A 27031-nucleotide genomic window follows, 5' to 3' on the forward strand; every position below is an offset into this window, starting at 1 on the left:
TACTCCCTTAAGCAAGTTTGTTTGACTCAAATGTAACAGATGTGCTTGATCACATGTAGGTGGGAGACACTTGGGCAAGAATTACATCAGGATGTATGCTTGCCTCTTATTGGATGTGTAGTTGGGAGGTGAGCAGGTAGGGAGTACATTACGATATATGCTTGCCCCTGATTGGATCTGATGGGAAATATGATGGCCTTATGGGTTTGCCATTATAAGCCTCTGCAAAATATGACTTGTCACCATTTTCTGAGAACCCAGAAATGGACCTGGCCAGAGTCCATCATCCACACCAGTATTGAATTAAAGCTCTCTTCAAATTTGACTCAAATGGGGTGGTAGTGCTTTTATTCTTGCCCAGTGAGATTAGCAACACATACAAATTAAACTGATCAAATTTATGTTCTGAGAATATCATTCTACTCTGATAGGGTTAAAAATGAAGACAAAAAGTGGAGGTGAACACTAGGCAACCAAAACTAAGAAAATGTATCTGTGCCTCCCTTCATGATTGCGGGGAAGGGACTTCTTGCACAAGTACCTCCATGCTTAAGAGCATTCATTCTTGCTGAGAAAATATAGTTATTTTCATGTTTCAGGAACTTCTCCTACTGATTCACAAACACCTAAGATGACTGAATCATTTTTCTCAGAAATTCATCATGAGAAGAGGGGGCTTTGGAAATCTGAATTATAACTGATGCATCCATACTTTCACATGAGGACTGCCTCAATACAATGGCTTGGTAGTTACCTTTGTCCTTCCTACCCCCAAAAAAACTCTATTCATGTTTTAAAATACTGTATTTTTTATAAGACAATGTTGATAAGAATTAAAAATGTAATTGGCATACCCAGTGAGACACCATTGGGGGGAAAAAAAAAACAGTTTCTCATTTGTGAGCTGTCATCAACTGGAGACAGCTTCTGGGTTAAGGATGAGGGCATGTGTTTACTTTCCTTTCCACAACTGGGACCCAATCTGATTTAGACCTGTGCATGCTGCCACAATCTCCATGAGTGTCAATGGGCATACAAACCACACTTAAGATCAGGCCCCATGCCCGGCGGTAGATGACCAACACAAATGGAACTCAATGGTATTTTGGGAGGATTTTGTCTGACTATGCTTTGTCTGGGCATTTTTCTTTCCTTATTTATCGTTTACTTATATATTATGGTTTCCAATTCTGTTTTTATGGATTTTCTACATATGGGACTATGTGTGTTTCAGCATCTGTACGTTTGTTGTGGGTCTTTTTTCCTCATTTTTTTCTGTTTGTTTGTTTTGTCCTATGCTGGTTTTTTTGTCTGTTTGTTTGTTTATATATATATATTTATATATTATATATATATATTATATATATATAGATAGATAGATGCCTGTGTGTAGTCTAGTAAAAGAAAGAAAGGATGTGGATTTGGGTGGGTGAAGAAGTGAGAAGGATCTAATAGCAGCTGACTGAGGGCAAACCATAGTCAAAATATATTGTATGAAAAAAATACATTTTTAATAAAAAAGAACTTAAAATGTGAAGATTTCAAGCCAATAATAGAGACAAGGAAGGCAGATTTGAGACACAAATGAGGTGAGAAGCCAGCTACCGCAGCAAACTTCAAGACTTCCAGAAAATGACAGAAACATCACTTAATGCTTGGAGGAAAACTACATGCATGGAGGAAAAAACCCTGTCGTCTACCTTTAACAGGTAAGCCACATTTCTACAAACCCTGCCACAATACCAAATTATATTAAGACATTTGCTATCTGTGGCGTAAGAAAGAAAATACCAACAAATTAAACTGGAATGCTATTAAATGTCTATCATAAGTGACAGCTTCTTCATTAAAAGTTAAAAGGGACAGCTGGCTGTACTTGTGATCAAGACCCTAAGAATGTTATCTACATTAAAATGTGTCACAGTCTTGGCTATATGTGACTATTACAAGGTAAAATATCACTACTCTAAGAAAGCTTCTAGTTTAATAAAAGAATAATATACATAATGTACCTTTGTATAAATAAATGGTGAGTTTAATAAAGTCATTCTGATAGACAAAAAATTGTTAAAATTTCAATAGACAATTGCCAAAAAATTCCATTTTAAAAGTTTATAGACTTCAAAACCTAGTGAAATATCAAAATGTAAAAACTAACAGGAAGTCCCATCTTATCCACACAGCATAAATTTTTAAGAGGATTTTTAAAAAATAGGCAATATGATGACAGAAATTACTACTTCTGTCATGCAGTTCAAATTCTCCCTTCTAGCATTAAGGTCTCTAACAGCAATCTTCTAAAATCCTAGGCAGGATGCGTCTCCATAAACATAATCCCATTAAGCGTTCCAGCAAGACTCTGTGATCTAGCACAACTGGGGTCTAAATCTCTACATAGAATGAAAATATTAGTTAAAACAGGACAGGGGAAATACACATACATGCATATATACCTGTACAAATCACAGAAATAATAAACACTTTTAACATAAAATAAAACATAGGCATATACCCACCCATCTTCTGATGGAACACTAAAACCATGTCTTCCATCCTCTATAAGGACTTTGAGTCACCCTAACTTAGAGAAACAGTAAATACAACACAACTCCCCAGCTTCCAGTTTCATTTCAATGAAAATAAAACGAAAGGTATAGATGCATGCAAAATAAATAGCACTTAAAATTCATTTAAGTGTACATCTTTTTCTCATCTCACTTGCACATAACTTATTTCTTCCAAGTTATCCATCCTTGTTCAGGCTTTCCTAATACTAGATACGTTTATTTGCTGTCATACTCATGGTTCATCGTTTCATAAAATAACATGTCACAGAATTATAATGAGAAGAATTATTATTCATGGGATGGTGGACAGAGAGAAGTGTTCACAAAATCTAAGAGGTAGACACAGACTGTATGCATGTAACAGCAGGGAAGAGTCCACTTACAGGGCTCAGTGTCCTGTGGGAATCACTGGACACCACTTACAGTGGTATCTGTGAAGCAGAAGCGAATTCACTAAATCTAATAAACAGAAGAGCAGCTAAAGAACCAACATCAAGTTGGAAAGTGCAAGGAAGCATTGAAAACTTTCTACAAAATGCCTTTTTTGCTGATTGCTTATTTTAGAGTCACACACATTACACAGGCCATTTCTCAGCAGGGACCCTGTTTTGGTAAGCAGCACTCTAAGGCTTTCCTGACCCAGCTTGCAATTTGCCACCCCTCTGCCAAGCAGTTCCCAGAATAGTCCTAAAACCCTGCTTTATAGAAACATCAAAACTTCAGTAAGCAAACTAGAGGTAAACCATGTAGCAGTGCACAGAAAACTCACGGGGAGTTGAAAAGGTCTACCAGGCAATGGATTCCTTTGAAGCTCCATTGGAATTCATAAGTCAGAAAACAAGAAGTTTTTAAACAATCCAAGTAGAACACTCCTCTGCCTCTCCTTCCCTCATTTAAAAAAAAAAAAAAAAAAAAAAAAAGATACCAGAGACCATAGTGAAATCTGCAAAGTTTACACTTGATATAAAAAGTGTAACTTTTTTCTGGGATCATAGTTACAGTCAACAACAAAATATATATGCAACAGTCTTTAAGATAATACAGTATAGTGATTTCATAGTCTTTACCTAGTCTATAATATTGCCATGAAAACAAGATAATATAACAAAATGCTTTGGGACAAAACTTGTCCTTAAGGCATAGGTAACTGTATTATTTGCCCCAATTTATCTACTATCTCCATAAAACAGTATTTCTCTTCTACACCTCATTGATATAGGGCTGGTCTAGATTATTTTGAGTAATGAAAGCAAAGTGCAAATTGCATTTGCCTCCCAAGTTAAGGCTTTTAGAGCCACCACAGGACTCTCCCTTTGGTCTTTCCTCCCTCTCTCAGGAGATCAGCAATGTCCCAAGAAGCTGTTTCTCCATTCTCCTGGATTTTATAAAGACTCTGACACTTGGGCAAAGCCTCAGCCGACAACGGAAGCTGACATGAGTATAAAAGGAGGGCTTCCTTGGTAGACGCTGTAAAGATGTTGGAGCTGTTTGTAACATGCCACACCACAGTGAAAGCCAATGGGAACCATCCTAGATCAGAGAAAGGAGGATAATACAAAAGCAAGTGTGTCAGAATCGCAATGTTCTATTATGAAATACTTGTAAATCAATCAATACAATCAATACAACTTTTAGACCAGTGCCTCTCAAACTGTGATGTTGAACCACTTATTTTTTTTTAAATTTGGAATCTCTTTTAGATCTTCCATAAAATTAGGAAGATTATTTCATCCAAACAAAAACACTTCCAAAGTTTAAGACAACTCCAATATCATGGGCAATGTTCCAAAGCTAAGGGATGGTACTGCATGGACACAGTGTGCTGCCTGCACACAGGCCTCTTTAAAAGTGAGTGAAAGAAAATGAAAGGACTATCCCAAAGGAAGAAAATTAATGTACTTTGTAAAATGTGAGGTGTTTTTTTTCAAGAAGTGTTTAAAATACAGACGGCAGGCCATCATGATGGCTCAACAGATAACAGTGAAAGCTATACAACTCTGAGTACCTAAATCATTCATTCATTCCCCAGATCCTAAGGTTGAAGGAAAAAGCAGATATGGTAAAACTGTAGTGTGGCCTCTCTCTCCCTCTCACACACACACACACACACACACACACACACACACACACACACACGTAATAAATTGTTTTAAAAATAATGAATAGCAATAGCAAGATCTTCCTCAGTTTGGACAAGATAGACTATGTTAACTTTTACGAGGTTCAACTGTCTTTTGAAATTAATAGTAGTAATTTCCTAGCAATAAGAACAACATTTAAAAATTCATCTTTCTCTACATGAATGCAGCATTGGAGCATGCTATAAATGTTTCGCATTTGTGAAATAGGACCCACAGCAACCCAGCCAGGTAGGTAAGATGAACATATCACGTTTGTCTCCCACTGAGCCACATGAAGGTACATGGTTACAGAGCTCAACTATATTTTCAAACTCAAATCCTTCGTTTTAAACACCAACTCATGGCAACATACTTCTTTAAAAGCTAAGTTTGTTTTCTCAAAGCATATCCACCTAAAATATTCTCATTTCAAACAGGAAAAAAGAAATAAAGGGGGGGGGGAGGAAGGAAGAGAGAGAGAAACAAAGAACAAAGCAAAGAAACAAAGAAAGAGAAATCATGACTAAGTCCTGAAAAAAACAAAAGTATTTGTTGTCAATTTCTAAACTGATTACATAAGAAACTGATTAGAAAACACTGTATTAAGGTATTTTAAAAACAGGTATAATTTTTAACAAAACAGAATTAAAGGCTGCATGTTCTTTTCTTGTAATTCTGAGACTTGAAATTAAGTCCTTTTTTTGGCATTTTTTGGTTTTGGGGGTGTTGTTTTTTATTTTTTTGGTTTTTTTTGGGGGGGTTGGGGAGGCAGGGGAGACAGGGTTTCTCTGAAGCTTTGGAGCCTGTCCTGGAACTCACTCTGTAGACCAGGCTGGCCTTGAAGTTGAGTCTTGTGAGTACTAGGACTGAGGAATGGCTCAAGTGGTAGAGTGTCTGCCTAGTACAGGGAAGACTCCACTTCAAGTCATGATTTAGTCATTCATTCAATTCATTCTGATAGTTGAATCTCTGATACCTGCTTCAGCAATCTGGGTCACCAAAATTCTAGACTATACAATCCAAAGGAGTCCATACTTTCTTTATTCTTTTGTTTTGTTTTGTTTTGTTTTGTTTTTAAGTATAGACATTTTTAATTAAAATTTGAATTTTAAAAACTATTACAACTAAATAGCTAACAACTTAGAAAAAAATAAATTGGCATTTTTTGTCAACTGAATATAATAATTTAGCACTTAACAGATGTACAATTTTTTGTTGCAGATTTTTAAAAACTGACTCTCTATTACCTATGAAGTTTCAGAATGAAATCAGCATAAAAGTATTCTTTAATTACTACAGTGAAAGCATAAGAAAAATCATGTTGGTTTGTTTTTGTTACTCCTGAAAAATGGGTAAAGAAGTAATATTTTCAAGTCAAATTCTTGCTGCATGATGAAGTGAAACACATAGAAATGTAAAACCATCAGTACGTGGTAAGAGGTTAATTCCACAGAACTAGATGAGTTGGCTGCTGACTCCATTTATCAGCTAGTTAAGAATGAAGCCATGCCAGGTGGTGGTTGCACACACCTTTAATCCCAGTACTCGGGAGGCAGAGACAGGCAGATCTCTGTGAGTTCGAGGCCAGCCTGGTCTACAGAGCAAGATACAGGACAGGCTCCAAAACTACACAGAGAAACCCTGTCTCGAAAAACCAAAAAAGAAAAAAAAAAAAAAATGAAGTCATATATAGCTAAATTCCTTTTAAAAAGCATTTTATCTTCATTAACAAAGCCATCAAGAACAACATTTTATTTGGTTTCCAAATTTAAAATCGGGCATAATTTGTGAGCTGATTTACAGCTATTATTTTTCTTTCAGGTTAGCACAAACCTAGATATTCGAAGACTTAGAATAAGATTTTCTAATAATCTTGGACTTGAAAAAACCTGAAAAGAAAAAAAATGTAACTTCTTGTTCAACTAGTCTGAGGAGGGATTACAAAAAAAGATAAAATTTATTAAAAAGGCAAAACAAAACAATCTTCTATGTTCGGGGAGGGGTATGATCAGGTAATGGTTTTAAGGATGTGTTTTGAGCCAGAGAATCATCAACAACAAATTTTGTGCTTTGGACTCGTGTTCCCTTGATACCCACACACTCACTGAAATAAATATTCTTTTAAATGCATGACTCCTTCACACATTTATTGTCTGTACTCTGCCTTCTAAAAGCTCTGCTTTTCCATGGCAGGAGATAGCATCCTGAGACTCCAGTGTGGAGACTCCAGTGCGGAGCCAAGCCAGCCTCGACTGAACTACATCCGGATTAAAGTCTTTTTGCTGCTGCTGTTTGTCTGTCTTCATTTTCATTTCATTTTGTTGTTTTCAGACAGTCTCACTGAGGAATCTGGAAAAGCCACCAACTGCCCATTGTCTCCCTGCTGGAATCACAGATATGGACGACAACATCCAGCTTCAGAGAATAACAGGTTTGTACTACTGTGCCCAGCTCCAGAGTAACCGCTGCTGGGTAAAGGAAAAGCTCTTTAGTGACATCCCACACATAGAGACCCTGAGATGAGACCCCTGGAATAATAGGCATAAAGAGAATTTGTCCTCCCCCATTAACTAAAAATTAACTGATTTGATATTTTAATATCTCTAAAATATTGTTTAATCTTGACTGATTTTAATCCTAATTTTATTTGCATTAATAGCCTACTGTACACTTAAATAAAAAGAAGCTCTTTGACTAAATCTGATGACCCTCATCACCTTAACCATTAAATAAATTCTAGTTGATCAAAAATCATGTGGGTAAATGCTATCTCCAGGATATGGAAAGCATTAAAATTAGGTAATGCACTTTCACAAAAGGAGGGATTTTAAAAATCAATTCAATGCAAAAGGAGAAAGTTAGCAGAGGACTTCTTTACATTAAAATAAGACTTTTATTGAGCAAGGTGCCTGCAGCCAAGCCTGAAAACCTGAGTTAGATTCCTGGAACTCACATGATGTAAGAAAAGAATGGATTCCTACAGCTCATCCTATGACATTCACATGCACAACTCAGTGTGTGACACAAGCACACATACACACACACACACACACACACACACACACACACAATAAATGCATTTTTTAAAATATGGACCATATCATTTTAATTTCACTTAACAAAACTCTTTAAATCATTGTATGACTTTTCATAGTTAAGTATTAAACTTAGATACATTACTTAAAAATTTTAAATCTAATTATTTAAACACCACTGGTAATTTTAGTAAATCAACATTTTTGCAATAACTATAGCTTGAGAATGTACACTTCATAGTTTCTTACCTATATTTTTCTATGTATATAACCTACTCTATTCATGAACATGCCAGGGAATAAAATATCAGTATCGTTTTGGTTGACATTCTTATATTACTTTTGGGAGTGGGAGTGTTATATAAAAATTTATCTTGAGGGACAGTAAGATGGTACAGTAGGTAAGGGAGCTTGTCACCAAGACGTCGGACCTGAGTTCAATCCCATATGGCAGAAAGAGAGAATCGACTCCTGCAAGATACCTTCTAACCTTCACAAACATGGTAGGGCACACACATACCAACAGACATACAAGATAAATAAATGGGGAAAAGATACCTTTAATATGAATACTCTCTATCAATATAGTCTCAATGAATATTCACAGTGTAATAAAAGGAAATAAAAAGAAACAATAAAATTGAGTGTTGGGGATTATAAATTAAATGTTAATAAGAGATCTAGTACCTAATATGGCTATTGAGAATTTGAAATGAGGTTAATTAATGCTTCTGAGAAACTGAAATTTACATTAATTTCATTTTCATTAATTTCATTACTTTATTAAATTTAATATTTAAAACTGTTATTCAAGTCAGTTAGTAAGAAAATTTTCACTAAGTTGAAAAAATTCCGGGTCTGTGAGTCTACTTTTAAACTGACGATTTTGTTAAATCAAAATGCGTGCTAAGTATTTCTTATGAAAAATCAGTATCTCTGATCAAATTTGCCATAACCAGATTTCAATGACATGTACAAAAGGAGAAAAAAGTTTCTGTTAATAAGTTTTGAAATCAATGTATGGTAATTTCATAATACCTTTATATATTGGGCTAAATAAAATATTATAAAAAACTCATTAAAATGTTCTTGTACTTCACATTACTACTAAAATTCTTGAATTATGTAAGAGGGATGAATTTCATTTTTCTTGGACAGTACTGCCTTAGATAAAACCTGAAACTTCTGTTAAATTCTACTTTTTTTTTTTCAAGACAAGGTCTCATTATATAGCCCTCATCTGGAACTCACCATGTAGCCCATAGTTGACCTCAAACTCATAAAGAACTGCCTACCTCTGTCTCCTAAATGCTGGAGTTAAGGGCATGCTGTAAGGAGTCAATAAAATCTTGAGCTAATGAGGTCCTGATTGACTGTATATTGTTTGAAATTCGTCCATCATGTCAAGAATGAAAGCCTCAGACCCATGTGAAAATGACCAGGCCTTCCACACATGGATAAGACTTAAAGGAATTGGCTAAGACTTCCTCTGGGCTGAGCGTGAGTGCGGGCAATGAATACAAGTATAGGTGCTTACCAACAATAGACCAATGTGTGTAAAACTTAGCAAATGCAGCTTCCTCCTCCTGTATGACTGCAGCCTGAGACTGCCCCCGCCCCCACAGAGGCCTCTGACCCAAACTAGCTAACCCCTGCCCTTGTGTTGTACAGAACAAACACGCTGAAATTTCCAGTTGCTGCTGTAGCTGACACTACTCCATCAGAGTGTGCATAATTAACCCACCCCAGCTTTTCTGTGTAATGTATCTGTGTGTCTATCCTTTCTTCGACCCAGTCAGATTTCCAGACCCAAGTCTCATAGGTCCAGGGGGCCTTCATGACCACCTTTGGCTTTGGTCAACTTATTAAGGTATGACTTACATGAAGAAAATTCAACTTTTGACATACAGTTCTGTATAGTTTGATTAATACATGCAGTCACATAACCACCTGTGGTACTTTGAATGTAATTGGCCCCCATTACCTCATAGAGAACAGCAATATTGGGAGGTGTGGCCTTGTTGAAGTAGCTGTAGCCTTGTTGAAGATAGTGTGTCACTGTGGGGGCAGGCTTTGAGGCCTGTTTTGCTTAAGCTTCACTCAGTGTCACAGTCCATTTCCTGCTGCCTTCTGATGAACATGTAGCCAGCACCATGTCTGCCTGCACACTGCCATGCTCCTCACCATGGTCATGGGGTCTCTTCATAGCAATAGAAGTTGCTCTTCATAGCAACTCCTCACCATGATGATAACAGGCTGAACCTCTGAACTGTAAGTGAGCTACCACAATCAAATGTTTGCAGAACAAGGCTGCAAACAACCAAGAAATGCGATACTAGCCAGTCACCTGCAAAGGCTCATGAGACTATCTCCGCCAAGATGTTCAGCAATATTGTTCCTCCTTTTTATCAGAACATGGCAGCAATGTTGGGTAAATTGCCAGCACTCTTTCTACCACTATTTTCCAACAGCCTGTTATTTCTTGTGCCTGGTATTCCAGAAAGTAAAGATTAATGAATAAGTGTATCACATGAGAGCAGAAGCAACTAGACCACAGGAGTAAAATATTTAGTGAATTCTATGACACTAGCTGAAAAGTCAGATAACTATTTGAGTCATTAATATTACTGTAATAAACATGCAAATTAAGTCTGCATGACAGAGAAATAAAATATTAATATCTTCAATGCTTTCAAAATACTCACTGAAGTCTCCAGTAAGGAAAACTCCTTCTGCTCCTGGGGCCCATTCTTTGCAGTAGATACCACCGTCGGCACATCTGTGGACGCCAAATGACTCATAGCCTCTGGAAAACTTATCAATACCACCTTCACTCTTGCCAATGTCACTCAAAACCTGGGTAAACTTCTTATACCTTTGAAAAAAGGACAATAAAAAAAGAAGTTAGAAATTTTGTCTTCCAAAAAAGAAAGTCATAGTCAAATCAGCCAAAAAAAAAAAAGTTAACTCTACAGCAAAGTTTTACCAAATTTTCCTGCAAGAGGGCAGAGGCTTTGCCAGCCATCTGGTCTCTTTGTCACAGCTACTCAACCATGCCTCTGAAGCAAGAAAGGGGCCACATATAATATGTCAATGAGAGGCTTGATTGTTTCCAATAACCATATATTTACAAAAAAACGGAGGCAGCAAGTCAAATTTGACTGGTAGGCTGTAATTTGTCTATCCTTACCCTAAATCATCTGATCATGGAAAAAACACATATCATGTCATATCACAAAAGCCAGTAAGCATAGAATAAAACTGAAGATTCCCAAGCAGAGAAGGGAACAGCAAGCATATTGCTGCTCCTGACCCTCCTCCATTTCCCCAGGATTCCAGGATCATTATTGTTATGTTCATAAATAAATAAATAAATACTTATTTCATTAGTTAATCCTTATTTCTGAAGCAGACTTGGAGAAACAAACTAGTCAAACTAAAGTACAAAACTGTGAAGCAGTTTATCATGTCTTAGGGTTACTACTGTTGTGATGAAACACCATCACCAGAGCAACTTGGGGAGGAAAGGGTTTATTTGGCTTCCAAATCACTGTTCATCGTTGAAGGAAGTCAGGCAGGAATTCAAACAGAGCAGGAACCTGGAGGCAGAAGGTGATACTCTGAAGGAGTGCTTCTTACGAGCTTGCTTCATATTGCTTGCCCAAGACCCAAGACCACAAACCCAGGGAGGCCCCACATACAATGGGCTAAGACCTTCCCAATTTCAATCATTAATTAAGGAAAGGTCCTATAAACTTGCCTACAGCCCATCTTATAATGGCATTTTCTCAACTGAGACTCCTTCCTCTCTGATGACTCCAGCTTGTGTCAGTTGACATAAAACTAGCCAACACACACATCTTTCACATAAAAAGTATCTCTCTATAGCATCTCCTGTAAATCTAGGGGGCGAAGAAACGAAATTCCCAGAAAGATGGTATGAATCTAGATGAAAATACACATATAAAATCTAGGAAGCTAACAAGAACCAAAACAGGTGAACTTAGTTAAACAGACATGAACCTATATATATACATTTCATACTATACACTAATTGAACTTAAAAATGAACCCAACAAATGTAAACTACAGTACCATATAACAGATAACACAATGAGAATTTAAATGTAACTGAAGAACTAAAGAAAGAAGTCGAGACACGTGACTGGGTGAGTACTGGTGCTTGCTATCAAACCAACTGACCTGAATTTGATCCCTGGAAACTACATGACAGAGGATATATATATGTTTTAAGTCCTGTACACACACACACACACACACACACACACACACACACACAGAATAAATATAAAAAGGGGAAAAAAGAGACATTATAGTAAATAACTGATGAATTAGAATAACTAAAAATTACAAGTAATTATATAATCAACAAGTTATTAGTAATTAAAGTTAGCAAATGAACAAAATATTGAATAGATTAAAAATAAGCATCCAAAATAGAGAGAAAATAAGCCAAAAGAAAAGAGGTGGTGACTCTGAAGAACAAGATAAAGTATAATGAAAAGACATATTTTCTTAAATAATTAAACTCATATATGAACAAAAGAGTATGCCGTATGCTGCGCTTTGAACATGAAATGTTCCTCACGGGATCATCTGTTCAAGCCTTGATCCCCAGCTGGCGGCGCCATTCTGAGAACTTTTATCAGGTGGTGCACAGCTAGAGGAAGGGACTCACTGAGTTGGTGGGTGGGGAGCGTCCTTCGGAGCTATATCTTGCACCAGGCCTCTTGGCTTCCGGACAGCCAGGAAATGAACAGCTCCTCCATCCCACAGTCTTACTACCATCATATTTTCTCTGCCTTACCTCAGGCTCAAAAACAGCAGAGCCAGACACAGGCTATTGCAATTGCTCCTGGTTGCCCATCAGAACCAGAAGGTAAGAACCTCGGGCTGAAGATTCTAATTGCGAGACATGTAGAAATCAAGCCAGAACTGGGCTGGAAGCGTTCTCTCTGCTGGCCATGTCTAAGGGGAAGGTGCTAATCAGGCTGATGATGAGAAAAGTCATCAAGGTCTTACTGACCTGCAGGCCCTGCATGCTAATAACCAACCGACCAGGCAGGATGAGCCTGCTGGTGCAAAAGTGGCAACCCACTATTTCCTGATTGGATTCCAGGCCTGCTCCACAGGCGGGAATTCACACCTGCTACTGTGAGTTAAAAGTCTGTGGTTACTGATGTCGGCTTGTCTAAGTAACTTAGGGTTATGCCCAGAGGTTAGTGCTGCTGTGAGCTTAAGTTCCAGAAGTTTCTTCTCTCAAAGTCAGCAGTAATTACTTCAGGGACACATAACCGGTCAAAGTGCTGAGAATAAGCGACTGTTGAATGTCAGCCCTAAATTGGACATCTCTAACACCACCACCCCTCTTGGCCTCACCTCCCCCACTCAGTACTTCCCAAGGCTCAGGGAACAATCACAAGGGAGGGAGTAGAGAGAACATAAGCTCCAGAGGAAGGGAGACTATCTTCCCAGCTTGAAAAGGCTTTTAGACTCATGAACTCACAGCAACTGTGATTATGCACACAAGACTGGCTCAGGATTGGACCTATCAACATTCTGTCATAAAAGGGGGAGGGCTTTATGAGGGGCTGAAGATCTGTACACATTTAATGATTGCTTAGAGAAGAGGGGCATAGAAGCTCTCACTCCTCTCTTGGTATCTATAGGTAGCTAGTGCTCCTATAAGTAACCCTTCATCTGTATTACTAAGAGAAGCAAAGCCTCACTAAAATCACTGGTTCAGAAAAAAAAAAAAAAGAAAAGAAAAGAGTGAGGGGTTGTGCGCCGTAGCTACACCACAGATAAACTCTGGAACAAGAATTGCCATTACAAAATAGAGGGCCTCAACTGACGGGAAAAAAAAATTGAAAAATAAAATATTAGCAATGTATTTTTTATTTTAACTTCATTCCTTAAAATAGGGAAAGTGAGTTAACATTAAATGTGTCATACTCATTTCACTCATGTTTTATGGGGTTTTTTTCTGCATCCTTCTACCAATAGACAAGCATAGAAAACTAACAAGAATGACATTCTTTTGAAGTATTAGCGATTTTGAAGAGAGGGAAGCTGGCTTTCTGGGTGTTGTTTGTTTTTCCTCTGCAAGGTTTCTTCTCTCATTTTTCCCTACTTTGCTCTCTTTTCTTTCGTAAAATGTGAGTTAATACTTTAAGAAATTAGTTTTCCATGACTCTTATGATTTTTATATTAAATCTGCTAGATATTCTTATATAATATCCATAGGAATTTCACTAGGTATGCAAAACTATGTTTATAAAATGTACAGAACTGAAACCATGTGAAATAGAGCTGTGGAACTAACCTGGAATTCTGAAATAGTCATGGGCTGAGATCAGATATAGAGACTAATGAATTACAAGTTATCAGGGAAAGAAGGCAAGCCTAGTAATACACTACAACTGGAAGCCTGACACTGAAATGCCATCCTTAACACCACAATCCTTTCTAACAAGATCAAAATTGTAAGCGTTAAAAACAGAAACAAGTCACAGGAAATGAAAATAAATAAAGCCAAGAAGGTCCAAATCTGAGCCTTCAGTTCCAATCCCTAGCAGAAGGCCAGCCAGTGTGCACAGGATGCAGTTGGGGTGGCAGCGGGGGGGGGGGGGGGGGGGGGGGGGGGGGGGGGGGGGGGGGGGGGGAATTTTCAAAGTTCTTTGTTAGAATACAAAAGAATAATCTGCCATCTATTATTAAAATTTCAAAACAGCTTTATGCGAGTAACTCCTGTTTTAGAAATGTATTCTTTAGACATATCCCACAAGAAGTAAAAGTACCTATGTATGAAATTATGGCACTGTTTATAACCAAACCATGGGAAATGATCTACCTGGTTTACAATGGGAAGCTAGTTGAATGAAATTACAAAACATCCTAGTAGTAAATGGCAAGAGGGCCTCTGGGAAGAATGCGGTCAAACAAATGTGCCGAAAAGGGGTAATGACCAAGGGGACCCCAGATTCACGGCAGTGCGCATCCAGAGAGCCAGGCCGGGTTCTTGGTAAAGCAGGGCGGGTGCTGTGCACACGAGGCACTGAACACACGTCAGAAACACAGGGCGATAAAAGAACGCGACTGAGGTTGGCCCAGGAAGGTTGGAAGCAACACAAAAACAGAAGCCGCATTGCGATGGATCCCCTAGGCCCCACTACGACCACGGCCTCCAATTCCAGCCCCACTGCGACCACAGCCTCCACTTCACAGCTGCATCTTCAGCTCTGTTGTCTAGCATGCTTTACCCAATCAGGTACTTTACTCAAGGTCAAAAAAAAAAAAACAGAGTTTCCTATCAACTAACAGTGATAATAGTTTCAAAATGCTTAAAATAATGACCTAGGTACACAAAGCAGGTTACACATCTAGTCTGATCCACTTATTTGAATGTATTTTATTTCACTGGGACTCTTTTAAGATCCAATTCTTTTTTTAAGGAAATTCTAATTCAGAGAAACTGCCATTAAGTAATAGTCATACAATAAAATGAATAAACAATGTGGAACAACTAAACAAAGGAAATCAGGATTGAGGGCAAAAAATTAAAAATAAAAATGATCATAATATAAAGAAAAATACTTAGCTTTAAACGGCATAAATTTCCAGAGGTTAAATAAACATAATTTTGTTGCCATACAAATGAAGCATTAAAAACACATTCTTAGAGTTCAGCATTTAAAAAAAAAAAATTCTTACAAGTTTTGCTAAGATGATGTTGCTGTGTTTCATTTGGTAAGGTTTCGAGGGAAACAGGATTATAGCACTCTATTACTTCCACTAAATATCTTGACTTCCCTCAAGGTCAGCCCCGTAGCTTCTAGTGCAGGAATACACATTCCACTTTGAAATCACTATGGCTCAGAAAAAAGAAAATGCCCAGGGGCAAGGCAAGCTCATCATGCCTGTGCCCTCTCCGGCTACAGTCATCTCTCTTAGTATTTTTTCTACGAACTTAGAGGATACTTAAAAAGTAGGTCAAATTTTTGGTAACCAAAACTGTATTATGATGTTAATACTGAATCAAGCATTTTGAACAGACATGAAAAAATATTGTAAATACTATCAGAGGCAATCTACATTAATTAACCGTTTTTTATATATATAAAGGGAAAATAGAGGCACATAAATACAAAAGTTATCAAGGTCAGGAAAATAAAACCAATAAGGAGGTTATCGTTATTGGCCCCAAGAGCTACCTTCAATAAAATCTCAAACTAAAATCACCTGTCCTTAAGAAGACAGGGTCTATGTTGAACTCCTAAGGCTATTTATCTTACAATTAGGAGTAACAGCACGAGATAACAACAGCTTCAACTCTAGAAATAAACAGCCCGGGATTATTTTTTTAGCCTCTGTATGTGACCTTGAAGAAGCCACTTAAGTTCTTTTCTCTTCACTCCCTGCCCCCTGTTCAATGCTGAGAAACCTCATAGGTCAGGGGGATCAATGAAGGCACAGTGGGATCCTTCCCACAGTAGCCAGCAAGTACTCAGTAGGTACTGCCTGTAGCTTTTCTCCAAATGGAAATGGCAGTGTGCATCACTGTTTTTAAAATGGAGCAATTCGCTTTTATTTGTAACACTTGTTTAAACTTTAATGCACATGTTTACTAGGGAACATTTATGTCTTCCTCCCAAATTCCAAAGGTCTCTGAGACATGAACCCAGTATTCCATATTGACTGTAATATACAGCTTTTGGGAAATCTGAGTTTTAAAAAAATAATTGAATTAATTAAATCAATAGGAGGCTACCATAAGAAAGTAAAGGGGATTAAAAATGTGAGGAAAAAAAACGGAGTGGTTAAAACATTTGTTTTTCCAGAAGATGACCTAGATCCTATGTCAGTAGTCAAGATCCAATGAAAGACAGTTGTGAATACCACAGTTATGTAGTAGAAAAATGGTTCATACCTTAACTGAAAATGTCTCTGATGTAGAACCCATTCTCAAGTACTTATGAGTGCGATAAAAAATACAAGCAACCCTAGGGAGAAGTTCCTTCCTAAGTAGCTCAGACTGTGAGATTTTATTCTCTTTTCTGCTTCTGAGAGGAAATTAACTATCCAGGCAAGAAGCACAAAAAGGTAAAGGCTCAAGAAAGATTTCTAATAGGTAAAGGATAGAGACTGAAGAGAAGGGCAGGAAAGTCTGGGCTGTTAGAAGAGGAAGGAGCTTTGAATCTATCATTAAGTAGATAAGGATATTGGGTGTTGTGCTGCTTTGAATGAAAAGGGCATTCATAGGCTCATATGTTTGAATACTTGGACCCACGTTGGTGGAATTGTTTGGGAAGGATTAAGAGGTGTGACCTTGTTAGAATAAATGTGTCTTAGGAGCAGGCTTTGAGGCTTCTAAGGTCTCTTTCTAGAACCTCCCAGCGATGTCTCTTCCTCCTGCTTGCTCCAGCTGCCTGGCACCTGCACTCACTGCTCTGCCATCATGCCATCATGGTCTCTAAACCTTTGAAACTGTAAGCCCAACATAACTCTTTATTCTATAATTTGCCTAGGTCATGGTGTCTTCTCACAGCAACACAAAAATAACGAACACAGATGTTTAGCAGAAACTTTTTTCTTACAGTGAAAATATCCACAATACACAGAAGTATTCACATATTGAGGTTGCCAAATAATGGTTAGGCAAATAAGACTTTAAAATGAGTATTTTGTGTCCCTCAATCCAAAGCAATTATTTAACAACAACAAAGAAACAAAATTCCAATACTGCATCTCCCCAATGCTTGAGTTACTGGGATATACACCACCACAATTAGCAGAGAAATATTTTAATGGTAATAATTGAAAGGGTGGTTTTTGCTAATACGGATCAATTAATAAGGTCTTTATTAAAAAGAAAATAATGAAAGCCCTGTTATTCTTCTGTTATACAAAACTGATCGTTAAAAGTAATTTAAACTTAGACGTGGTGGTACATGTTTGCATTAGTCAGATTTATGTTACTGCAACAAAAATACCTGAGGCAACTAACTTTATAAAGAGAAACAGTCTAGAGCCTTACATGGACTATCTGGATCACACCCCACAAAGCCAGGGAGCATCACAGGGGAGCAGGCGAAAAACTGTAAAAGACAAGATGGAGAGCAGCACCACAAAACGCTGCCTTCGGGTTATGGCGTCACTGCTGCAATCATGAGCACATAGCTGGCCTAGTTCCCTGTACAAGAGCTGCACAGACAAAAATGAAAATGAGAAATAGGAAGGAGAACAGTTGTGATTTAAAGGGGGGAGGCACTAGAAGTGGAAGGAGAATAAGAGAGAGTGACGGGGGATAAATACCATCATAAAACATTGTTTACAAGTATAAATTGTCAAAAAAAATACTTTCAACTAAATTAAAAACAAATAATTTTCTGTACAGGGAAAAGCTTCAAGTCTAAGGTCAAACAGCACTCTTTGTTCATCCTCTGATGAGACTGCCATACTGTGGTAGAGCACATGAACAAAATGGGTATATCTCAAATTGTGGGAGATAACAGAATCCCACAATTGTAAAGGCATGCTCACAAGGAATGTACTACTCACAAGGCTGCACATTCTATCTGTCCATATGACCTTTACAAGGCTATTCAATAGCCAAACCATACCAATATGTTTTATTTTCAAACACTATTCCTTGTTTTTAAAGGCCACTACTTGAGATAAATGCATGAATTTTTTAACATTCCTTTTCAATTTCTGGAACTTTCCTAATGTTTATTCACTTTAATATACAGTGTAGTCACCTAAACATTAATTCAATTACAAGACAATGTTATGTTGTAGAATTTTTTTTAAGATGTGTTACATTTGTTTATGCTGGGGAACATTTGTTTAATGATGCAAAGATGTGTTGCACTCCTTTATGTTGCATTTGTTTAACTCTGTGAAGCTGTGTTACTTTGCCTGTCAAAAACACGTGGTGGTCTAATAAAGAGCTGAACAGCCAATAGTAGAGCAGGAGAAAGTATAGGCAATGCTGGCAGGCAAAGACTAGATAGAAGGAGAAATCTGGGAGGAAGAGAGGAAAGAACAAGAGAACAAGGAGAAAAGGATGTTGGGGCCAGCCACCCTACCACCTAGCCACCCAGCCACCCACAGAGTAAGAGTGAAAATAAGATATACAGAAGTAAGAAAAGGAAAAAATCCAGAGGCAAAAGGTAGATGAGATAATTTAAGTTAAGAAAAGCTGGCAGGAAACAAGCCAAGCTGAGGCCTGGCATTCATAAAGATCACGTGTATTTATTTGGGAGTGAAAAGAGAAAAACTCCCAACCACAATGCTATATTCCAAAACATAACCTTTCACAATTCTTATTCAGGGGCAATGGATGGCTCAGTGAACAAAGGTGCTCACTGACCAAACTGGGCTCTGAGTTTGATTCCAGTACCCCACAGAGTGGCAGAAGAGAACTGATCCCCGAAGTTGACCTCTGACCTCCACATGTTCTGTTCTGTAGCACTCAAGCATATGCCTATGGTACATGGGCATCCAATATCCACCCCCCTCCAAACACACACACACACACACACACACACACACACACACACACACACACACACAATACAAATCATGAGACCACAACAAAGAGTTAACTTCTAGCTTCCTGAGATTGTGAAACAAATGCTATGTAAATAAAAAAATTTTTCAGCATACGAAGTTATTTTTAAAAATGGTCTCTATAATAACAGAGAAAAATGATGCTCTTGCAAAAATTATTTAAAATTTTCGGGAGGAAGGAAAAGGAATTCCACTGAAAATTGCTGTCCTTTAAAAAGTAGAGTTGTTCTTACCTACAATCGTGTCCTGTCAGTAAATAACGGTCGCTGTTTGTTAAATACTCTTTCCTAATTCTGGCACTGAGCCACACATGAGCAAAGGCTAGAGACCACTGCTGAAATCCTCTCAGGTCTAAAATCTCCCCTTTGTACTGAAATATTCGTAAATTTACAATTACTCAATATGGTAAACTTGATGATAGTACTTAAAAAGCCATAGAGAACTCATTTCTTTTTAATTATCGAACATGTATTGCTAGAATTCTACTTTTTGACTGGAAATGCTACACAGTCGAGGAAACACGGGGAAACACCTACTATATAGCCATTAATGTAAACATATTTTGACTTCTTAACAGATTAATTAATTATAATAAGTTAACGAAATGTAGGAAGAAATTAATTTTAATCACTGTGCCTTGTCTCGTGGTTGTGAGCAAATTAATAATGTATTGCCCTTGCAGTTTACTAAGGTATGATTAATGGTTAATATTAAAATTCTGGGGGTCTTCTGGCAAAGTGAAAACATGATTGCCTAACTAGGAAAAAAAAAAATCCTCTGAGTGCAATAAATCAGAATTACTGAAGGTAAACCCTGTGAGATGGCCCATCTGGTCAGTCCTGGAAGCACCAGAAATTGTCACAAGCGAAGCCGCCAGCCGCTTTCCCAGGCCCTCTTTCGAGTCACGCTCCTGTTCACGTCTCTGCTACATGCTCTGCTGATTACCATGGAAAAGGGCAGAGCTGTAACTGTTCGACTGACCTTTCAGTTTATTTTCTCTTGTGTAATCTGAAACACGAGCTAACACAGTCTTAGGCTGCTGATTTCTACAAAGCATTCTGACTTCATGTTTCAACAGTCTTGGCTCAAATAGCAGAGTGCTCTCCTGTGTTCATGTTTCTTTGCTCTGCAGTCACATGGGAACACCAGCTGTATGCACTGAGACAGAAGTCCTGGGTCCTTTACCCAGCATACCAAAGTCTGTGATGCCCCTTAGAGTGCATGGCCATCCAACATGGTGAGAAATAATTCGGAGCTCCCATAACCCCGCTAAAAGCTTGGTTTTATGGTGAATTTAACTGGACCAATAGACTCAAGCACTATATAAAAAAAAAAAAAATTATACTCATCCAAGAAGACAAAAGCAGAAACGTTTGTTTGTTTGTTTGTTTTAGACAGGTTTTTTGTTTCTCAATTTATTAAGCTTCACAATGAATCATGATAGGAAAGGCATTGCTATCATTCTCTCTGCACTCTGGGAAACTAAGGAAGGTAAGTAGTTTTAGCCATGCCCATGAAACTAGTAGGATGGTGAAGCTGGAATTCAAGATGGGATTTTGCCTCTAGTATACCTGTACTTTATAATCTTTATAATATCAAGTTTTACAATTTATGGCTTCCTGATTTACTTAAACTTCTGTAACAAAATATTCATTACTATTTAAATATTTGAATAAGTTGAATGTTTGAAGAAAAAAATCTGCTATAAGAATGATATATATATGATCAAAAATAAAATCATCATAAAATGCACGTGAAAAACATGAACATGTACTATCAACTATGCTTAATTTAAAAAAAAAAAAAAAGGTTACAAATCATGGTTGCCACACTGGCAATGACTTTAGTTGCCTATGAACTTTATATTGGGGAGGGGGTGTGCTATAATAAGCCAGAATTAAGGTGTAAAAAGGGGAATCTGTAGTTTTTGTAAAAGTTTGACAAATAGCTTGAGTACTGTTTTGGTAGTCGACAAAACCCTAATTGTTCAAAAGATTAAAAACCAACAACCACTAACTTTTTTCACTTAAGATCAAAACGTTAATGTATACCTACCTAATCAAACTCAAGAAATTAAGAAGCTACAGCCAGGTAGCCATGGGCTTGAGCTTTATTTTTGTTTGTTTGGTTTTTATATTAGAAATAGTATATCAGAAATAGTAAAAGGGTATCAATTTTCACTTTGATAATGGCAGAAACACACTCTATTATTATAATACAAATCAAAAATACCAAGCAGATATATTTTGACACATATATATTATATATCCAATGGGGGAAAAACATCTTTTAGAAAAAAACAGTGATGAAATATCAAAGGTCTATCAAAAATTCTACCAGTTCTTTCCCTTTACAATAGGAGATGAAGGTTTCAATATTCTGTCTGCAGCAAAACCATAAATATTGAACAACTTTCACAGTCATTCACTCCCCAATATACTGGCAAGATTTCTTTTAAGACATAAAATTTCAAGCTTTACCTCCATATCTATAAAAATCATATTATACTGTCAATCCATGTGTCTTGCATACACACCTCCATAAATTTCTTTATACAGCTAATGACCTAATACAGTCCAAATGTAATAGCCTTGAAAGCACAGGTACAGGGTGGTAGGTACAGTGACCTGTATGTCATGGCTTATTATTTCTCCCAAAGTATATACTTGGGAGAAATGTTTTTAATTTATGCCCAAACTGGAGTTGAGAATAGGTATTGCAATGCTGTAGGAAATATTCTTCTACAGTTGTATAATACAATGTAGATATGCAATAACACTTATAAATTTTATTAGCATATTATCAAGAATCCCTACAACAAATTAACTACTATAAAAAAAGACCATATGCTAGAAACAGATATGAAAGAAAATTCAGTCTTAAATAGCATTTAATTAGTACCACATTTACTTCTTACTAAAGCCATGATTAGATTCAGTAGTCTTTTCAAGGTCAATGAGTTATTATAAATACACCAAGAATACCTGTTACTCATAGGCAAAGTTTTCTACCTTTGTGTTCCCAAAGTATGCTGGGCAAACCTCAGACTAATACTAATAGTTAATACTGTTAGAATTCCCATAGACTATGATTGCTCAAGATCAACCTTACCCATGGCTAGGTTCACAAAAAGCTAAGGCCGAACTTCCAAAATGGTACAATCATTCAATGTTATAAATTTCTTATTGATCTAAAATGCTATCTGCTGCAACAATAAACACCATGACAAAGAACAAACCAGAGGAATAAAGGATTAGTCATCTTAGATGATACAGTCCATCATCCAGGGAAGCCATGGCAATAGCAAAAGACAGGAACCTGGAAGTAGGAACTGAAGACCATGGAAGAATGCTGCTCACTGACTCCATGACATGGTCAGCTTACTTTCTTATACAACCCAGAACCATCTGCCCAAGACCCTCCTACATCAATCAGCAATCAAGAAAATGCCCCAATAACATGCCACAGACCAACTTATTGAGGGCAATTATGAAGTTGAAATTCTCCTTCCAAGGAACATGGAGGTTTGCTATCAAGTTGACAGAAACTAACCAGCACAAACAGACATATGTGTCCTAAAGCCAAGGGTCTTTTGTCTCTTTGGTTTCAATTTTATATTCTCACTCTTTTGTACAAAATTCATTAAGGTACTAAGTACAAACAAAAGGTTCTCTCCGTATGTTTCATTATAGGATGCTTGAAAGAGGACAAAATGTATTAATCGGAAGGCACTTCACGGAGAGTTGCTATCTTTAGTGAACATTTACTAGGCATTCAGCAAGATGCTGAATGAGATACAAGCACTATCATTTAATTCTCCCTGCTGTATGGGAATAAATTCTGATTTACTGAAATTAAAGAGGAACCTAGGGATTAAAAAAAGTTAACTTCTTTGACCAAGATCCCTCAGAAAATTACTGGCAGCAACAGAAAATAAAAAAAAAAAAAAAATCTCTTGAAATTTATGTTAAAGAATCTTAAAATATAGTCGTTTTCATAATGACTTGTAACAGTGATTAATTCATCTCAATTTCAAATCATTTTTAATAATGCTCAAAGTTCTTATGGGAAAATTTAGCTACTAGAATTAATACTTCTGCATAATAACTTCTAATTACTGAGCACTGTCCATGCATAGCACAGATATGATTTTACTGAATATGTATGTAACATTCCTACATGAAATATCAGGAAGTTTTTTATCTATATTTAGTAATATACAAGGTTCACTTATACTACAACATGAAAGGTGAATTAAATTCCAAAGGCTGTTTATTGTGTGTTTAGATATGGATACATAGTAATGGATAACAAAGTCATCCAAAAATTTCATGACAGGACATAAGTGGGCTGTAATAATATGTTTTCCTTTATCTTTATATCTATTTCCCATTTTTCTAGTATAAGCATGCAAGAATAGGAGCATGAAATACATTAGAGAAAGAGCTATATTATTTTTAAATTTTTAAAGTTTAAAGGTTAAAGCCTACTTTAACAAAAAGTTGTTCAAAGAACTGTGATAAAAGTCCTGACTGTGGGATAGAAAGATGGCTCAGAGTTTAAGAGTTCTAACTACTTTTGCAAACAATGCTGGTTCAGTTCCCAGCACCCAAAGAAAGCTCACAACCTCCCACTCCAAAAGTTTATTAGCATGTACAGGGTGCTCATACATCCATTCAGACACAAACAAAAAGTCCAAATTGTCATAGTTTAAGTGTATGACCTACTAGCATGGCTCACACTAATGAAATAAGCCTGTTAAAACTCAAAGCTGATTGATTCTGCCCATGTCCACTTCCCCAAAGCCTTTCAATCATTTATTTTCACTCAAAAGAATGCTTACTTTCCGAGACATGAGCACACACCTGCACACATGAAACCTAGCTGTGTATATTCATTTAATTTCAAATATGCATAATCTACTTAAATCTCAGATCTAATCTAGAGCCTGAATATTGTAGACACCGGTGGTAAAATATCCCTTGAACTTAAAACACTGTTAATTAATTAAAAACATGATTCCTGTGCTCAGCTAATTACAGTCCGGGGGTGGTCCCTCGCTGCTTTTACTTCTCTTGCATCATCATTTCCTCAAGGATATATAACATGTTTGTAAAACCCCATGGATTTCCTGAGCGGCTCTCAAAATGTGAACTCCACATCACCCCAGACATGCAGTCTCAACGCTGAATAAAGAAAAAAAAAAAAAAGCCTTAAAGACGGCATCAATAGCAGCAGGACAAGTGACTAGCCCATTTTATCCACCTCCCATTTTCCCCTTAAACAAACAAAACAGTGAAGTGTATCTTAAATTACTCCACTGCCTGTTGCACATAAAATCCCAGTGATGGATCTATTTTATTATTGTTTGCTTCAATGCTTATTTCCTTTCCTTTTTCTGACTTCGGCTACATTCGCACAAACACCCTTACAAACAGTAAATACTAAGAGCAGGGGCACTGAAGCATGAGGGGCTCGTTCTCTTCGAAGACCAGTTACCGCGCGCAAGCATATGAGCTAGCTGCCTCTGCACCCTCAAGAGTAACACTATTTCTATGTGAAAACTTCCAGAGAAGCGCGAGGCAGCTGTGAATGTCGCATCTGCAGCCACTCACTCTATCTGCTCACCTCTTGCTCACCTGCTAGGACAAGTCCTTGTCCTTCTGCCTCACAAATCAACTCCAACATCAAAGCTGGAGCTGGACTTCCTTGCTCCCTTGTGTTCCTGGTTGTGTGGTGGTTTGTATTTCCAGTCCTTGGAAAACACTGGGCTTCCAGCTCCCTCCCTTCAACTTGTTGCCAGAGTCCACCCCCTAAGTAATAATTGCATCCATCAAGAAGTGGGCAGCTTAACAACTGCAGAGAAAAGGGTGTTTGACATTTTTCTCCACCAGAATCCATCCTAAGTTTCTGCACTGGATCAGTGAGCATGGCTGTAATTGAGAGAGGCCTGAATGCAACAAAAGCTTCATTCTACAAGAAACATAAGTGTATGCCCTTAAAATATGTTATAGAGGGCATTGCAAGAAGAAACAGATTTAAAACCAATTAAAGAGTGTTTGCCACCAATTCCTTATTAATTTTCTAAACATGAAAGATGAAAATGCTTCCTACTACATTATGTTCATTATCATACTTTTCCCAGTTATTTCCCACAGCTCTGTGGTATCAAGATGGATGTTAAAATATATTATTTTGACAGTCACGTACCATCTAAAATCCTCGTAACCAAAAAAAGAGAACCATGAGTTTTATCAGAACAACAAATACAAAAATAATGATAGTAATAACCCCCCAACTATTCCAAAATTTCCTTATTTGGCTTCCACAGTCTGTAACAATGGCAATTCTGGTGCCATTATATATAATATATTATCCTGTCAGACAGCAAACACTTATTTAATGGCTTCATGTAATACATAACATACATATCAGTGTGGATTGTACACTGAAAACAAAAATTAAGAAAGATGCAAATCTAAGTTCTGGGGCAAAGTGAGTATGTCTTTATGAGCAAACAGTCGAAAGCCAGATGCAGATACTAACCCTAGGCAAGTGTCACATAAATCCTCATGTGCAAGGATCAGCCCTTAAATCTGTTCTCCACTTTACTCCCTCTGCATTTGACCCAACAGGAATGTTAGCCAAAATCATAGAATGTGGGCTGCTTACCAAAAGTCATGTCTCTGGGCACAATTTCTGGAGACAGGAGTCATGAACAGGAATATAAACACACACATTTTCCTATACGTACCTCAAACTATTTTAAATGTTTACTGCTACATATATCCCTTCTTACTGAATGTTATTTAAACTTTTCAAGAGGATATTTATCATCTTTTTATTTTTTCTTTCATTTCATTTTATTTATTTGTTTAGGTCTTTTTCTGGAAATACAATGAATCATATAAAAAAGCAATTATATCTCATGTTCTAAGTCTGGTAAAATTTATGTGCGTTTATTTCTAACACAATCATATTTCTCCTTTCAGGGTTATAGCCTCTGCCAATACATCTCCAACTAGAATTTTTGCTTTTCTTTGGTGGGGGAAGGGGATGGTTATTGCTTGCTTGCTTTACTAAAAGTGACCTCAGGACACTCTGAGATACATTCGGATTATATATAAAATTGTCCCTTCTCTAGACTAAGCCTTGGGTTTCTTTTCAAGAAGATGTTTCCGGCCGGACAAGCAGAATCAGGGACCACTCAAAGGGTTATACATAGAAGAGCTATATAAGGAAGATGCTAGGCAGCACTGGGACACACTGCACAAGCTGTGCTACCAGTCTGTGTCAACAAAGGGATTACTCCAAATGTCACAGTGATCACTGCTCAGAGCGGAAGATGCTTGCTTCGCTGTGAGTACCAAAATGGTCTAACCTAGATAGACTGTGTGCCAATGAAGCATGAAGAAGTAAGTTATAGCTGTGGTAAGGAGGGCTACTAATTTTAATCTCTTCCATAAGGAAGGCAGAAATATGACCATGGTAATATTTAATCAAACTAAGGAAACTAATGGTCAGGATGCTTGACTTCTAACTAAAATACAAGCATGCTTATTTCCTAGGCAAAATTTCCTAGTAGAAGTTTCACAAACAGCACACGCTCTCTCCCTTGATACAATGCATGCCATAGCACCGTAAAAAGAAGGTCGCAGGTATAAATCATTATTTGAGAACAAACGGAACAGTCACAGATGACTAATCTACCACA

General features: G+C 37.3%; 1 protein-coding gene across 1 annotated transcript in view; it reads right to left on the minus strand.

The window, feature by feature from the left end:
- Gbe1 (1,4-alpha-glucan branching enzyme 1) overlaps positions 1-27031 on the minus strand; it is a 253228-nt gene that overhangs the window by 185747 nt on the left and 40450 nt on the right. Inside the window, exon 2 of the mRNA XM_028876721.2 lies at positions 10428-10597. Coding sequence (XP_028732554.1) covers positions 10428-10597 — 170 coding nt within the window. The remainder of the gene's footprint in view (positions 1-10427; positions 10598-27031) is intronic.

Source organism: Peromyscus leucopus, chromosome 12, assembly GCF_004664715.2.
Source record: "Peromyscus leucopus breed LL Stock chromosome 12, UCI_PerLeu_2.1, whole genome shotgun sequence".
NCBI lineage: Eukaryota > Metazoa > Chordata > Mammalia > Rodentia > Cricetidae > Peromyscus > Peromyscus leucopus.